This window comes from Lagopus muta, chromosome 16, assembly GCF_023343835.1.
Source record: "Lagopus muta isolate bLagMut1 chromosome 16, bLagMut1 primary, whole genome shotgun sequence".
NCBI classification, from domain to species: Eukaryota; Metazoa; Chordata; class Aves; order Galliformes; family Phasianidae; genus Lagopus; species Lagopus muta.
This window is the reverse complement of record NC_064448.1, coordinates 13,762,246-13,778,224: the sequence shown is the minus strand read 5'-3', so window position 1 is coordinate 13,778,224 and position 15,979 is coordinate 13,762,246. Positions and strand designations below refer to the sequence as shown.

The 15,979-nt window shown below is 55.1% G+C and overlaps 2 protein-coding genes across 7 annotated transcripts in view; both read left to right on the top strand.

Annotated features, from left to right (window-relative positions):
- The window catches only part of NDRG3 (NDRG family member 3), a 56,338-nt gene extending 45,924 nt beyond the window's left edge, over window positions 1-10,414 (top strand). For 3 of the 4 annotated variants that reach the window (XM_048963092.1, XM_048963093.1, XM_048963094.1), the window contains exons 8-17: window positions 549-635; window positions 1,178-1,234; window positions 2,419-2,522; window positions 2,912-2,977; window positions 4,495-4,546; window positions 5,869-5,916; window positions 6,527-6,562; window positions 6,655-6,706; window positions 8,349-8,387; window positions 8,903-10,414. In XM_048963092.1, coding sequence (XP_048819049.1) covers window positions 549-635; window positions 1,178-1,234; window positions 2,419-2,522; window positions 2,912-2,977; window positions 4,495-4,546; window positions 5,869-5,916; window positions 6,527-6,562; window positions 6,655-6,706; window positions 8,349-8,387; window positions 8,903-9,081 — 720 coding nt within the window. In that variant the 3' untranslated portion in view covers window positions 9,082-10,414. The remainder of the gene's footprint in view (window positions 1-548; window positions 636-1,177; window positions 1,235-2,418; window positions 2,523-2,911; window positions 2,978-4,494; window positions 4,547-5,868; window positions 5,917-6,526; window positions 6,563-6,654; window positions 6,707-8,348; window positions 8,388-8,902) is intronic. The other variant, XM_048963095.1, reaches the window with a different exon arrangement.
- A 991-nt stretch (window positions 10,415-11,405) lies between these two features.
- On the top strand, window positions 11,406-15,894 carry SLA2 (Src like adaptor 2). Of its 3 annotated transcripts, XM_048962589.1 has the most exons (7): window positions 11,406-12,383; window positions 12,913-13,159; window positions 13,259-13,345; window positions 13,634-13,737; window positions 14,403-14,552; window positions 14,640-14,766; window positions 14,845-15,894. In XM_048962589.1, the coding sequence occupies exons 2-7, from the start codon at window positions 12,972-12,974 to the stop codon at window positions 15,002-15,004; spliced, it is 816 nt and encodes a 271-aa protein (XP_048818546.1). In that variant the 5' UTR covers window positions 11,406-12,383; window positions 12,913-12,971; the 3' UTR covers window positions 15,005-15,894. The 3 variants fall into 3 exon arrangements, with proteins under 3 accessions (XP_048818546.1, XP_048818545.1, XP_048818544.1); XM_048962588.1 differs by lacking the exon at window positions 11,406-12,383 and having other exon boundaries at window positions 12,396-13,159; window positions 14,688-14,766; XM_048962587.1 differs by lacking the exon at window positions 11,406-12,383 and having other exon boundaries at window positions 12,397-13,159.
- Window positions 15,895-15,979: the final 85 nt, after the last annotated feature.

Sequence of the window (15,979 nt, the reverse complement as noted above, 5' to 3'; positions counted from 1 at the left end):
TTGCTTCTTAAAGCCACATGCAGTTGCCCCACTTACAAAGAAATCTCTGCTTCCTATTTCTTATAGTCAGGATTTTGATAGGGGAGAGCTTAGTTGAGTTTAAGGCACTGATGTTTTCTCTGTTCTTTGCTTTTTGTATCTTGTGTAATTTTGAGGCTTAGTAAAGAAATCACTTAAAATCTGGCTCAGTGAAGTGTTAGAAAGCCCTTGTCATGCTACGTGGATTGCAGACCATTGCCTTCTGAGGGGCAGAGTTGTTTCCTTCTGCTTCACTGGTGCTCATCTGTGCACTGGAACAAAGCATGAGCTTCACTAAAATTTCAGCCTTTGAGTGAGCCTAGAGCTTGAAGCTTTTCCCTTCTGTTGGATTGATTGGTTTTGTGTTCACAAGCAGTTCCTAAAGAGACTGTAGGGTTCTGGGATGGCAGGCTGGAGCAGGGGGAGGGGTCTTTTGCCTTGCCTTCCTCTTGCAAGAAAGTTGCAGCTGATGCACCTCCCAGTGTGGCTTAAGCCCTCCTTCTGAGTGTGCTTGTGCTCTCTTCCCACAGCTCAGCCACCCGGACCTGGTGGAGGGACTGGTGCTTATTAATGTTGATCCATGTGCAAAAGGCTGGATTGACTGGGCAGCATCCAAGGTGAGATTTTCCAGCCCCTACATACCTTCTCTCCACGGTGCTTAATGAACAGTGGGTAGAGTAAGAAAAGGACTGAGTACAGCAATTTTATGGCCAAAACTGCAAAATCTCATTTCTTGCCCTGCTGTGTCCTTGGTCTGGGTGTAGCAGGACCTGTACCATAGAAGCAGGAGTGGGTGTGATCATGTGTGAGTGAGTAATCCTGGTAAACTACGTGAAGATGAGTTGCTTCTGAGCACTGATCTTTCCTCTGATTTAGTACTTGTGCTGTCAGGATTCATCTAGCTGAGTTTGAGCAACTCTTTTAATAATTCTGTTATTCTAGCTACCTGAAGCTGTTTAAAGTTCCCACATTTCTGGAGAGTTGTCTGCTGTGTGTGCTTCTGTGGAGCCGTGTGGGTCCATCCCAAACCTCAGGCATTTGTTTCTCATATCCCTTGAAAAGTTTTCTTTGTTATTTTCTTTACTCTGCAGAGCTGCTTTGAAAGTTGTAATGAAACAGCATTTTCCAGTGCTCTCCCTCATTCATTCTCACTCTTCAGTTTTCAGGCTGGACAACCAACATAGTGGATATTGTCTTGGCACATCACTTTGGACATGTAAGTAACCAACAGGTGTTAATGTTGCCCCTGCATGGGGAGTCCCTCACATGTACCTCTGACTTCTGGATGTTTGTGCTCTGAAGAAGCCCCAGTCCATCAAATAAGGGTTGCCACAGACAGTGTTATCTTCTCTATGTGGCAAGCTTGCATCAGGCTTTTGCATGCTGAGTGGAGCAGGTGCATCCTCACAATTGCACTGACTTGGCTGTCTCCAGACTCCAGGTGTGGCAAAGAAAGTAGTGCCCCACACTGCCAGCGCTGCACAGCATCTTCCTTTGTGCTGCCCAGGGAAGTGTCTGCAGGAACACGTGGCAGACAGTTCTCTGTAGCCAGTGTGGAGGAGTTTGGGCTGTAGGCAGAGGACAGTTTGGCTGGGATTGACAGGGGTTATTGTGTGTGTCCAGAACTGCTGCATTTCCTTCCCCTTCAATTTCAGCAGAGTCAAAATAGCCTTTTTGGAAGACTTCAGCTACAACAATGCCTTCTGTCTGGGGTTTGCTGACTCCCAGTCAGCAAGATTGCAGGGAAATGGAAAGGATCCATGCCTCATGTGCACAGCATATGACCTGCAGCAAGTTAATCCTTGACCTGAAGACCCTGTTATGTCACACATTGGCAGTGAAGGGAGGCAGTTGGCTTCCTCTTGCTTTGAGCACATGCTTTTCTCATCCCTTCATTACGTGTAGTGTTTCCCTGCATCCCACACCTTCCCCTCACATTGGAATGCAATTTTTCCACTGAGCTGGGTGTTGGATTAATTCTCCTTTGGTCTCAGTGTTGGCACTTACCTCTAAAGCTTTTCTTCTTTAACATTAAACGTAAGTGGAAAACCTTCCCAAAGCAGAATGATTGGGACCTTTATAAGCATTGCTGAGGCTTAGGAGCTGGTTTAAACCATCTGAAGAAACCTTTAAACACCTGCAGCAGCACGTGTGCTGCCATTTGTGAAAGTACAGTCACGTTACCAACACATTGCACTTAGCATTCATTTCCACTCGATGTGACCAAGATACGGTGCAGCCTGCAGCCACTGTCCTGTGGGCTGTTGACCATCACTGAGCAGCGTGTATGGAGACAGTTCGATGCTGCAGTATTTTTATGGACATAATTTCTTATGAATTATTTTTACATGTGAAAAAAAGATGTGTTCCTTATCTTTTTGTTCTTTTGCTTTTACACAGGAGGAGCTGCAGGCAAATCTAGATTTGATCCAAACATACCGGCTTCATATCGCACAGGACATTAACCAAGATAACCTTCAGCTGTTCCTCACCTCATACAACAGGTACAGGATACTTATTTGCCTGCTGGGTTCAGTACTGCTCCTATACCCATCCTGCTCAGTAGATTTGTTACCATATATATTATTCTGCTGATATTCTTCTGTGGGAAGCTATGTCCTAAGTGTAGCCCTTCAGCTGTAGTCTGGGGCCAAGCTCAGTCTCATGCCTGGAAGGCCCTTTCAGACCCCTTTGGGTCTTCTCTCAAGGCATACAGCAAATTTGCCACGGATCCCATTTTCTGGCAGTGGCTACTGGGGCTCACGCTCATGGTGCGACACAGGGAGTGGTTTTCTGTCACCAGGGTGCTGGAGCCAGCGTGCATGGTTGTTTTTTGAATGTCTTGACTGTAAGCTTCTGCTGATCTCATGCATTGTTCTGCTTTGTCTTCCAGTCGCAGAGACCTGGAAATTGAGAGACCAGTGATTGGTGTCAATGAAAATACAGCAAAAACACTCAAGTGAGTTACTGTTAATCAGCCTGGTTAGTTACATGCAGCTCCTTCAACAGAAAAGGTGTTGCTGTTTCTTAGCAAGAGCCTCTCTAGCCCAAGTGCTGGGAGGACAGTCACAAGCTTTGTTGCAGTGCTGTCAGCCAGAGAGGCAGAGAGGTGTCTGGAAGCCCTTTCAGGAAGAACATGATGAGATTCCCCAGAATGTGGGGTTGGAGGAGTAACATATCCACCCAGCAGTCACTGTATTTGCTGAACCATTATTTTGATTATTTTGTGTGAAAAATTAGGCAAGTTTTCGGTTGCTGCTGCTGCTGCCAGTCTTCCCCTGCCCTGCTCTGCCCAGAAAAGTTACCTGCACAGTTCTTGTAGAGGTGGCAATGCAGGCATGGGAAGGTGTGACAGTTCCCACCTTGCCAGTGGCTCATGAGTCACAGAGCAGATATTGGAGAATTAGTGTTTGCCAGTGCAGGGGATGTATAATTTTCAAGTTTCAAGCAAGAAAGCAAAAAGAGGAAACCACCTCCGGTGTGTGGAGTGCATGAAGGCTGCAAATTGCAGTGCTGAGGCAGGATGCCTGGGCTGGGCTAGGGACTGCTGCACAGGCCTGTCATGTGGACTTCTGCTCCTGTCAGTCCCAGCAGATGTTTTAGGCATCCACAGCCTCTAAATCTTGGTTAACCTGAAAGAGGTGGATTTCCCTGCTTAGTCCCTGCTCTGCCGTGCATGCAGCTGTACACCACAGAGCACTGCAATCTGAAGTGACTCACAGGGATCTGGAGGCACGTTTCCTGTGAAAGCTGAGGTCCCTTTGCTTATAGACTGGCTTATAGGCCCTCAGGTTCCCAGCCGGTGGAGGTTCTCAGCTGGATCTGAGGCCTGGTACTCTTAGTGTAAGTTCTGCCATCTGGTCCATTGGGGTCTCTAACCCAACCCTTTCTCATCTGTGAATGAATTATACACGTGTAAACTTACAGCCCCTTGATCAGTGGCCTCCTGCGTATGTTTTGCACATTGAATGTTAATTACTCTTCTTGAATTACAGCATGTACCAAAAATGAACATGAAATCACAGATTTGTCAACAGAGGCTTTAGTATCATGTTTTTCAATATAAGTTCTCAGCATCTTTTATGTTTCTTTCATAAATCTGAACCAAAATACAGAGCAGACCAGTAGATAGCCTCAGAGGCAATGCACTCTGTTGGGTGTTGGGTTGTTCTTAAACTGCTAACTTTCAGACATTCACTCCAGAGGCACACTCCCTCTGCTGTCTGGAAGGGTGCTTCTACCAGCCCTGGGTCCATTTTTAGCACGTGTGCAGCAGCAGTGATGGTGTGCATGGAGGAGATGTGCAAGCCATGGAGGAGGGTTGGGTGAAAATAAAAAGCTGTGATGTGTTGACATGCAGGGATTTTGCTTAGCATTGTTAACGTTGCGTAAGGCTGTTGGTATGCAGACCTCAGCCATCTCAGAGGTCCCTTGGAGTCAGTGTAGGTAACATGTTTCTGTTTGGGGTTTTTCCAGGTGCCCTGCGTTGCTAGTGGTTGGTGACAACTCGCCTGCCGTGGAAGCAGTGGTACGTACTCACAAACTAACATTTAACCCAGGGAATATTTAGCAAACAGTCTTACCCAGCAGAGCTTTCAACTTGCCCAGAACTAGCCACAGAAAGTCTCTCTTTGTCCAAAGCTCTTTTTTCTCCCCCCATCTATTGAGAACTGTCAGCCATTGGTGAGAGCTGAGGCTGGGGAGACCTGACAGCCCTGCAGAGCAGCTCTGATCTGAGGATCTGAGTAATAAGAGTACTTGTGCCCCATGTGTCGTGCTTAGCAAGCATTGGAGACCCCTTTCAGGAACTTGTATGTTTCCCTGAGACTTCGAGGGTGCTGCCTGGAGTTCAGTTTTCGATTCATGAGTTGCTGTTCTCCTGCTGTTATACTGAGGGTACTTGAGGTTTAAAGAGAAGCCGTTGTGACTGTGTTGTGGCAGGTAACATAGAGCTCTGCAAGGGCACCATGTCACAGGGAAACAAACAGCCAGCAGCTTCTCCTTCCTGTTGTTCTCTCTGCAGACACCAATAACCACTTCCCTCCCAGCACAATTACAATGCACAAGATGTGGCATGGCCCAGTGCACAGGGGTTGTGGTGCCCTTTAGGAGTGTGGAGGCCAGGGGCTTGCTGAAGAGGAGAAGTTTCCTTAAGGAACTTGGAAGAATGTAGGAATTTTCTAAAGCAGTAGCTCGGACCTGAGAGTTGTGCATGGAGAACTGATTCAGGGCCCTTTCCTCATGGCCTCCTGCCTTTTCACCAGTCTGGAATGTACAGAAATCAGAGACTTTCTCAAAGTTTTGACTTTGCTGGGATGATATCCCTGAGGATTCTCACTGCTTCCCAGCTACAGCTGACAGAGGATAGGGTCTTCTGGACCTCCTGCTCTAGAGCTGCTGTTCCTATAGGTCCCTACCTATTCTCTGTTGACAGCAGGACTACACAAAAGAGGTGGCTGTGGCCTCCTTGCCTGGCTGGGGAATTGTGATCTCCTTCCGTGCTGCACAGTTCAGAAATCTGTCTCTCTCCCAGTCTTGCTGTCAGAACCCAGGGGAGTCAGATGTTGGGGATGCTTTCCCATTAATTCACATCCCCATCTCCCTCAACAGTCATGTTCTATTGCCACAAGGTCCACTTGGATTAGAAGACCTGCCTTTCCTCCCTGCATCTTCATTCACTGTTCCTTTCCTACCTGCTATCTTCTTTCTTGGTCAGTCCTTTCTGGCTCTGGAGAAGCTTCTGTTGCTGTAGAAATCCTTTGCCTCTGGTGGTACAGCTGCCCCATGCTTTTCGTCTGACTCTTTGAGTTTCCTGTTGTATTATATACCTCTTTCCTCCATTTATTTTAGGTTGAATGCAATTCACGTCTTGACCCAACCAAAACTACCCTTCTGAAGGTGAGTGCTATTCCTGAATCATCCCAGCCTGCAAAAAGACGTTTGTTGATTTTTTTTTTTGCTGAGCCAGCTCCACTTATGTGTTTGCCTTCCATGTGTTTAGCTTCAGGAGGTTTCTGGACAGTCACTTAGAGCTGTGTTCTTCCCCTGGATGGAGACAGACTCAGGAGAAAATAGTTTGTCATCAGGGGATCCCTGGTTCCCTACTAATCTAATGAGAATTAGCAGAGGTGCCCTGCCTCGACCCTGCTTGCTGCCAGCAGCATCACCCCTTTTTACAGCTTTCTACCAGTCCACCCCATCTTCACCTGTAGTCTCTCAGAATTGTAACACACCAGATGTGGGAAGAGCAGCAGGAGGAGCAGATGCTGGGTTGCTCCTCAGCTTCTAGAGTATGGGCTGAGATTGCATGGTAGAGCAGCAGCCAGGATGCTGAGTTTCTTCAGCAGCGAGTCCCCAGAAGTGCCGCCGGGAATTGCTTTGGCTTTAGAGGTGAAATGTTAAAAAAGCGCCCAGTGTGGCAGTGCAGCCCGGTGGGTGGGGTGGCAGTGCTGGCCCAGTCTGCAGCTGGGGCAGGACGGAGACTCAGGGTCCTTTTGTTTCCCTGCAGATGGCTGACTGCGGAGGACTGCCCCAAGTGGTTCAGGTGAGAAACGCCTCCCAGCTTTCCCGTGGGATTTGATTCGTTCCAAGCCCTTCACTTTGCTCACACTAATGCCTCCCTTCCTGTTTCCACAGCCTGGCAAGCTGACTGAAGCCTTCAAGTACTTTGTGCAGGGAATGGGCTACAGTAAGTGGCAAACACAATTTTCTGGTTTGGAGTGGGTTTATTCTGAGGGGAGCTCAGCCTTTTTGGTCCATTTGAGCCCATTGGCATCTGTGTCCCCACTCATAAGTTAGTGTGGTTGCCAGGACATCCATCCATGCTGGAAAATCAACTACTGCTAACAAGTTAGCAAGCCAGGATTGTTCCCTGATGTGTGTTTAATCCGCACCACCCTTTTTGGGTGGTTGCTGGTGTTGATGAAATGTTGTAAATCTATGTTTGTTGTAGTTCAGAGAAGTGTGCTTGCAAGGACAGCAGATCTTCAGAAATCTTCTGTGCCGCCTTCTCCAAAGGAGAAGGAGTTAGCACAGCCTCATGCTTGTGATGGGTATGTGAGAGTTCTGCCCTGTGGCTCCTCCCCGTGCATGGAGACAGAAGACATTGTGTCCTGATTGCCCTTGGTATTCCAGAGAGTGAGGCTCTCAGGAGAAGAGCTTGGTGCATTCAGTCAACTCTGCCTCCATTGCAGGCCCCTTGGCACAGCTCTGCCTTGCCTGCCAGGGGCTGGGGCCAGAAGGTCCTGTCTGTTGATGGTAGACCTTCAAAAGCTGGAGTTACAGGAGCGTTGGTTCCCATGGCTAGTAACCTCTGAGCATGGTACTGGTACTGAGCATGGTACTGTGGTGCTATTGGCCTCCATGTGGCCAGAGATTCTTGGCCAGCTCATGGGTGTCAGGCTGAAAGAGAGTGGTCCTTTTCCCTAGTGCTGTGTGTAGCTGGCATGAGCACACTGGGACAATCTTGTTCTCCGAGCCTGTCCAGAAGCCCTGGCCCTTTAGAAGAAGTTGCAGTGTGAAAAAGGCCCGTTAATCTCACAAGCTTGAGAACGTTTCCACGTTCAAGTCTCTTGTGCTCATAGTGCTAATAGAGTCAGCAAGTGCTGTCATCAGAGCAGGGATGTCAGCAGCACTTTGGGAGTCAGATCTCTTGCCAATAGGATGTGTAGCACAGAGGAAGGATAAGTGGTCATTTTCTACTTCTAGAATTTGTAGCTAGTCCCAGAGCTGTTTTACCAGCTTTGGTTGGCAAGATTGTGCAGGAGTGCTAAGCGTGGGCCAGCAGGTCCTCTCCTGAGAGCAGAGCAAAAGCTCAGCAGCTTGTCACCTCTGCAGCTGCATGGACCAACTCTCTGACAGCCTTTCTTGTTTCTTCTGCACATGGGCTGAAGTGGTTGGACGTATCCATGCTGACACTGTAGATGGAAAGTAAAACCTTGCTCGTAGCTGGAATCTGATGCCATCAACGCCAGGAAAGGCAAGAATTTCTGTCCAGTATTGAGAACTGCAGAATAATATTGCAGTTTCCCCACCTCAGGAAAATTCTGTCTCTACTGTGCAGTTGTGTGTTCAGTGGTGGGGAGGTGAGGTCACCAAGTGCACTGCAGCTTCCAGCTAACATCAGCAGGGAGATTTGGGCCAGGTACATTTTTGATGAGATGCTCGTTAGCAGCTGTGTTCTCAAGTAGCGGGAGCTGCAGCGCAGTGTGAGCTGGGAGTGGAAGGGAAAGCAGCCGGGGATCCCAGGAGCAGTGCAGCTGTAGTCACGCTCTGCAACTAATTGGCTCTTTCCTGTATTCGTCCCTTTCCTTGTCTCGTGTTGTTTCCAGTCCCTTATGTGCAGCTCAGCCACCTAAGCACTGAGTCAGGTACCTTCAACTGTGCATCTGCCTTGGCCCAAGTCTGTGTACTGAGTTGAATGATCCTTCGGGTGCGCTGCTCCGTCTCAGCATGTCCTGCTGGCCTGCTCTGGGCTAGGCTGATCCATCGTACAGCGTGTTTGCTATGGTTTCTCACCTTTCATTTGTATTTTGTTGACTGTTGCATGATTTCAGTTCTGTGGTTTTCAAGAGTGACGAGACTGACTTTCAAAAGGTCACTTGTACAACAGCTGCCTTGGTTTGCACACACTCACTGTGACTGCACCTGCAAATGATCAGTTACATTTCTGGCATTCGCTCACCTTGGACCTTTTGAAATTGGGCCTTAAACATCTTGCTTTAGATGTGCAAAGACTTCGTTTTGGCAGTGAGGAGTGGGTTTTCTTCCTGAGGGTACAGCTCTTCTGCGCTTACCCAGCAGCACATACTTGGTGACCACGGTACTTGCTCTGAGCCTGCGAGCTTCCTCCCTTTGTAAGTCCTGCTCTTGTTCTCTCTTGCAGTGCCAGCAGCCAGTATGACCAGGCTGATGCGCTCACGTACTCACTCCTCTTCTAGCGTGGGCTCTGGGGAGAGCATCCGCAGCCGGTCTCACGCCAGCAACCACGGTGAAGGCAGTGCTGGAACCCCAGACGGAATTGATCTCCAGGATGCACCTCAAACCATGGAAGTGTCCTGTTAAGCAGGAGTCCTTCTTCTGGATTCAGACAATTCCACTCGCCCCACTGAACCCACTCAGAATCTAGCATTTCATACAACGTGGCATTAACTGTTCTCTCTAACTTGTGCATGCCCATCTGAGCTGCCACCTCCTTAGTAGTCTGTACTTGGCATTACTTTGGTCCTTTCTGTATGCCCTTGGTATCGGAGCCTCTTTACAACCCGTTTAACATTCTGCAGTCTTAGTAAATCACGTTACTGTACATGCTGATACCATCTCCTGTCTGTGCTGTATATCAATGCAGATGACAGCCATTGTCTCCCCTGTTCATTTATATATAATTTCTGTGGCTTTGTGAGGTTTTAGAATTGCTTTCTAGTTGTGCTTCTGCTAAAGGACCCTTGTGGTGCAGTCGGAATGGCATCTGTGGGACACGGGAAAGCAAGGCCATGATGCTGTGACGCTGGAGGCAGAGCTGTGCCTGGAGCACGGAGCCCACCAGGAGGTCTTTGTGTTCCAGGACTGGGGGCGTGCCAAGCAGCTGTGGGAAAACCAACAGTCAGAAATACTGTCGTGGTCTCATCTCTGTATGTGTGTTAAGAAGGAGCAGAGTGATTTCTTACCGGAGCCTCCTGAAAGGGCAAAGCAATTAACAAGTGAACACTAACTGAGGTGCACTATTCATCAGAGTACAAGGGATTAAAGTGCAGCAGCTCTGGCCTCCAGGCTGCCCTTCCTGCAGGGACCCGAGTGCAGTTAAGGCACAGTCACTGTTCTGCCCTGGCACAGGAGGGATCTTTAGCATCAAGTAGGTTGTGGAATGGGCAGCAGTGCCCCTCGCCATCCAGAGATCCCCTATCTCCTGCACTGCCAATTCTGCCTCTCACTGCTGCCATCCCCAGGCAGCGTGTCTGCACAGGGACTTCACTGAGGCTCAGGCAATGCCAGTGAATGGCAGTGACTGCCATGGGCTGTGTCCATGTGACTCAGGCCAGCAGTTGAGCAGTGAATGCCTTTGTGCAGGTACTGTTCATTGTCTTTGTGGAATTCGCAGTTCTGCTGCCTTTCTGCATCTGTCTGGGTCACTGAGAGCAAGAAGGAAATGCCTGCTGTGTGCCAGGGTCTGGCTGTTAATGGGTGAAAAGGGATGAGTGGTCAGGATGCTGCAGGTCTCAATAGACGAGCAAGACATCCATGCTTACCAGGTGAGCAGTCCTGACTCACTGGGAGGCAGCTCCCCCGAGGCTCACACTCATGTTCTGCTCCATTTCAGGTAGGGAATGGGACCGGGAGGCTCTGCCTGAGGGGGACTTTGTACCGGTTATTAAATAAAGCTATAACAGTTTCATTGTTACCCTGCCTGCTCACCGTGTTTCTCTTGGCAGGGCCTGCACTGCAGCTGTGAGGCACAGCCGGGCCTGGCAGGGCAGTCCTGGGGGCTGTCCTCAGGCAGGGGTGTCTGCAGGCATCGCTGCAGGTTTGTGCCTGAGTGCACACAGGGGCTTCCAGCTCTGCCTCTGATCTTCCAGCTGATGGTTTGCCACCTGAAGTTGCCTCCAAAGGCAGCGAGTGCTGCGGCTGTCTGTCCTGCTCAGCAGTTCCTGCCGGGACAAAGCAGGGGGTGCTGCAGAACGCAGGGGAAGCCCTGCTGGCTCTGTAACTGTGTGCATCCAGCCAGGTGCGCACAGAGCGGTGCTGAGAACAGCCGTTCATCTTCTGCTTCTCAGATCCAGTTTCTGCTCTCAAGATGACAGCCTGCTTGTGCTCACGGGGAGCACCTGGGGCTGAGAAGCGGTGAAGCTTTTGGTCTCAGGTTGGTCCTGGTGCCGCGGCTCTGCCCGGGGTGGGCTCCGGTTCACACGTGGGGAACTCCCACTGAGATGCAGTGTTTTCCAGAAGTACAAAGTGTCTGAAAGGTGAGAAACAGGAGGAGCTGCCCGGCAGGGTGAGCGTGAGGTCTGGTCGGGGGAGGGCAGGCCGAGCCTTTGGGTGCCAGGTGAAAAAAAATTCATCCCTGCTGACTGCAAGTGCCCAGTGTGTAAGAGGAGTTGCAGCAGGCATCGCTGCCGGGCGCTGCACCGAGGGCAGTGGCACGTAGAAGTGATTCCTCCCCGAGATCCCTCATGAAAACACGGACTGAAGGGAACACAAACACAGCATTAAATGAGCTAAAGGAAAGAACCGCACCGCGGGGCTGTGCGTGGTGCTGATGGGATGGAGCCCAGGAGAGCAAACGGATGGGATTTCGGCATTTTGAAAGGGAGATGAGGAAGAAGGGAGCTTAGCTGCCGTGGCTGCTGAAGGACACGGCTCTGCCGGGGCTCCGCAGGGCTGCGCGGTGGATCCCGGGCCGTGCCGCGTCGCCCTGCGCCGCCGGGCAGCGCTCCGTGACGGGGGCAGCCGAGCAGCGGGGCGATGCCGCCCGGGACGCTCCGTGTGGGCGCTGATGGGCGCTTTTCCTTCTGATTCAAGCAGTGCGAGCGCCGCAGCTCCGGGCGGGAGGTGGGGAAGGACGTCTGGCCACGGGGGCTTTCGAGACACGGCAGCGACTCCGGTGGCGGCTTCAAGGAGGAAGCTGGAGTGACCGCAGCAGCTTCTTCCCCCCAGCGCATCTGTTATCTTAACTCCGTGGGGAACCGATAGAGGTGGGTGGGTGCGGGGCCCTTCTCCTCCGCCGGACCTGAGGCTGCGTCCCGGACCGCCCCGCGGCTCCTCTCTGCCTCCAGCTGCCGCTCCGCTCACGGCACCGGAGACGCGCCGCGCTGCCGCACCGGCTCAGCGCTCAGCCCTCAGCCCGGCCCGCGTGCCGCCGGCGCTGCACCGGCTCTGACCAAGCGGAGCGGAGCGAAGCGAAGCCCAAAGCCCTCCGGGGGCGCGAGGCCGAGCGGCGGCCGCTTTCGTATCCGCGCCGTTCTTTTTCCGCGCGCACTTCACACCGACACGGCGGTTTGCGATTGACCAGAAACCGTCAGAGCACAACCGGCGGATGTGAGCGCGGCCGGGGCAGAGAGCGGCGCCGGGGGCAGCGGGACCCGTTTGCGCTTTGCCCGCGGTCGCGCCATTCCGTAGCGCCGTCCCAGCGGCGGTCGCCGGCCCTCCCGCACACGGCGGGGCTGCGCTGCGCGGCGGCGCCGAGCGAAAAGGAGAACGGCGCGGCGCCGCGCTGCAACCGGCACAGGAAGCGCCGCAGCCGCCTGGAAGAGCCCGGCCTCTTCGCTTCGCACCGCTGCGGCCGGTCGCAGCCCCGCGTCCGAACACCGGGATGCTCGGCGCTCGCCCGGCCCCGAGGAGCCCGGCACGATGGAGGCGGCCGTGAGCGGCAGGTAGGCGGGTGATCCTGTGTGGGTGACAGCGGGAAGTGCGGGCTCAGATCGCGGGGTCGGGTCACGGAGCGGCTCTGGCCGTGCCTCCCCACGGGCGAGGAGCCCACGTGCGGTGCTGCGCGGAGAAGGGAAGCGCGGGAGCCCCGCTCCCCTCGGCGCCGACGGCTCGGAGCACCGGGCGGCCCAACTTCCAGGGGATCCCGGGACGGCGTGGGGTGGCAACGTGGGCCGCCCGTCCCCAGAGCCCCCCCGCCCGCCGCGGCCGCAGCTCCCCAGGGATCGTACCGGGGCCGAGGCCGTTTCCTCGAAGGACTCCCGGGGGAGCTCGGCTCCGTCCCGGGGCTCCTCTGCCCCGCCCGGCTCGGAGCCGCTGTGCCGGGGATGGGACGCTGACGCCGCTCTGGGATGGGAGCCCGCAGCCCTCAGCCCGATGTGGGCACCGTGGTGTTTGTGGCTGCGGGTCCCGGCCCTTCTGCCCACCGCCACGGACGCGGCCGGGGCCGGGCCGGGCTCCGTCCTTCCCTTCCAGCCGGTGGGGCCCACGGGCGGGGGCCGGGACTGCGTGCTGATCCCGCAGTGCGGCGAGGGATGGGGATCCTGCCCAGCCGGGAGAAGCCGCTCAGCGCCGCACCGTTGGCCGCTGTCCCCGCGCCGTCCTCACTTCCAACACAGGCAGCCCCGGGCGGATTCCAGGCGCTCGCCCTGTGTGATTTCCCCTCCGGGACGGGCGCGACCGCTGTGCTGAGAATGGGCGAGCAGCTCCGCGTCCTCTCTGAGTAAGTCCTGCACCCAGTGGGCCCCGCTGGCACCCACCCCCGGGTCCGTAGGGATCCCCTGCCCGCAGCCGCAGGACATCGTGTCCCCCTTCCCTGCAGGGATGGGGAGTGGTGGCTGGTGGCATCCCAGGTGTCCGGCAAGGAGTGCCTCATCCCCAGCAGCTGCGTGGCCAAAGTGCGGCACAGGTGGGTGTCAGCCCAGGGCGACACGTGGGGGGCTCAGCCGGGACACCCCAAACTCCTGGGTTGTCCCAAGGACAAACCGCAGCTGCTGCACCTGCGCCTCCAGGCCCATTGCTGGCATCAGAGCTGAGCTTGGGGATGTGACAATGGTGTCCCAGTCCCAATGCCCCATACCTGAATCCCGGTGCCACACAGCCCACGGGCATTTCCGTGGGGCCGCCTGTCCCTGTCTCTGTCCCCATCCCTGGGACAGAAGGTGCATCAGTTCTGCCACTGCCCGCTGCTGTGCAGGTGGCTGTATGAGGGCGTGAGTCGGGAGAAAGCGGAGGAGCTGCTGCTGCTGCCGGGCAACCACAGCGGAGCCTTCCTGATCCGTGAGAGCCAGACCCGGAGAGGTGAGCATGGCCTGCAGTGCTGGGGATGGGAAGCCACAGGGCGAGTGGAATGGGGCACAGGCAGGATCCTTGGGATGGAGTGGGACAGGACAAGACAGAAGCATCCAGCAGCACTGATGCACACAGGACAGAGCTGGGCCCCTGAGAACACCCCAGAACCCGTGCAAGCTCCTGCCAGGGCCCATCCCTGCGCCCCTTCCTCAGCATAAGGAGTTTCCCAGACCCTCCACACCATGTGCCAAGAGCCAGGCCCAGAGCGAGGCTGCTCTGCCACCACACCGGGTGGCATTGGATTGCCCTGCTCAGCCGCTTCCTGCTGCCACTGCTCTGCTCTGTGCTGCACCTCTTCCTCTACCAAAGGGCCCCGACGAACCAACAAACCAGCTTCCTGCAGCCGCTGGTTAAGCAGGGAGGCTCAGCCTCAGAGATGAAAGGGGCCCTGCTTGTGGCACAGAGCCCCACAGCAACCATGAGGGGACCCCGCTGGGCAGCACTCACACTGCTGCCATCCTGGTGCTGCGGAAGGGGAGCACTGGACAGTGCCCATCCTGGCAGCCCCACATCCCCGAGCTGTGGGTGCTCCCACTGATAAAAGTGAGGCTGTTGGAGCCAGAAGCTGAGTGGGGCTGCAGGCAGCTCAGCCCCGTGCCCCGCACACCCCGCAGGCGGTTTCTCACTGTCGGTGCGGCGCACTGAGCTTGCCTCATGGGATGCAGTCACACATTACCGCATCCACCGCCTGGAGAACGGCTGGCTCTACATCTCGCCCCGCCTCACCTTCCCCAGCCTGCACGACCTCGTGGACCACTACAGCGGTAAGGAGCAGCAGAGATCAGCCCGGGGCGCCTGCATGTGCCTGCAGGTCGGTGCAGCACTGTGCTGACGCTGCCATCCCCATGCAGAGTGCGGGGAGGGTCTGTGCTGCACCCTCAGGGAGCCCTGTGTCACAGAGATGGCAAAGGCAGTGCCTGCCCTGGTCCGGCCCGCCGTGGTGAAGAAGCCAACGCTCAACTGGGACAAGATTGACAGGTGGGGGCAGCCATCTGTGGGGGCTGCAGTCCCCCTGGGGCTGGGTGCTGCTCGCTGACCGCCCCGTCTGCCCCACAGCTCCGTCCTGCTCTCAGAGGCTGTGCCACCTCCGGGGGAGGGAGAGGAGGACTCCCCCATCAGCCTGGGCCTGCGGGAAGCCATCAGCTCCTACCTGCTGCTGACCGATGGCGTGGATACAGAGACCGGCCCTGTGGGGAAGGGGGCGAAGAGCAGCTGAGGGCGCAGCTGCCACAGCCCCGGGATGGGCACCCACACCTGCCCCACCGTGGGCTGCTGGGCCCTGAGCAGCACTCAGAGGGCACAGGCTGCGGCCCTGCAGTGAGGGCACACAGCTGGCGGTAGCCACGCTGACAGTGGTGCAGCTTCTGCAGGAGCTGGGACAGAGCCCAGGGCTGGGGCTGAGCCCATGCAGAGGCACGGCCCCACAAGCTCCAGGCTCCACAGCACACGTGGGGCTCCGTGCAGCACAGAACCTGGGCCCCCAGAGCCCCTCAACATGACTGGAGCAGCCCTGCCCCACAGCAGAGGCAGGAAGCCGCCCTTACCTCACCCCACAGACACGTTTAAAGCTTTACCTCACCCATTAAACAGGATCACGCAGGGCACACAGCAGCACCTGTTTGCAATCTCTTAATTAAGGGTTACAGGGGGGTAAATTCAGCACCACCGCGCTGAGGCTCACAGAGCAGCCCTGCAGCTCGGGCAGCCTTTGCTTTAAGCAAAGTTGGGTTGGAGCACCAACCCAACTCGAGGACCACGTGGGAGCAGGGACAGCGTGGCAGTGCCACACCAAACCCAGCAGTGCTGTAAGCACATCAGAGCAGCGCCACGGCTGACAGCAGCCCCCCATTGCACACAGCAGCGGCACGGGGCCTGGAAACCTCTGCTCTACCCTTTCAGAGCTCACAGAGGCTGCTGTGGCAGCACCCGACCCACTTTCTGCCCCCGCCACGCTCCGCTCTCCCCATTTTCATGTCTCACTGCCGGGCTCACGCAGCCCCTGCGCACTCTCGGTTCCCCAGGTGCAGCCCAGGCAGGGGTTTCCTCAGGCCCCGCTCAGCTCTGCCCCCTTCTGCTCCCATCACCCAGATCTCATCTCCCCCGTCCCCCTGGATTTTAAATACACGAAAGGAATGCTGCAGGCCGAGGAGCCGTCGCTGCACAGCTCATCATCCACACAGCAGCAGGCTTC

Bases quoted from the DNA above. Each gene is read 5' to 3' on its own strand.
- SLA2 (XM_048962587.1), top strand. From the start codon at position 12,789: ATGGGAGCCCGCAGCCCTCAGCCCGATGTGGGCACCGTGGTGTTTGTG. The intron at 13,160-13,258 runs GTAAGTCCTGCA...CCTTCCCTGCAG, and splicing joins CAGCTCCGCGTCCTCTCTGA to GGATGGGGAGTGGTGGCTGG. The intron at 14,767-14,844 runs GTGGGGGCAGCC...TCTGCCCCACAG, and splicing joins AACTGGGACAAGATTGACAG to CTCCGTCCTGCTCTCAGAGG.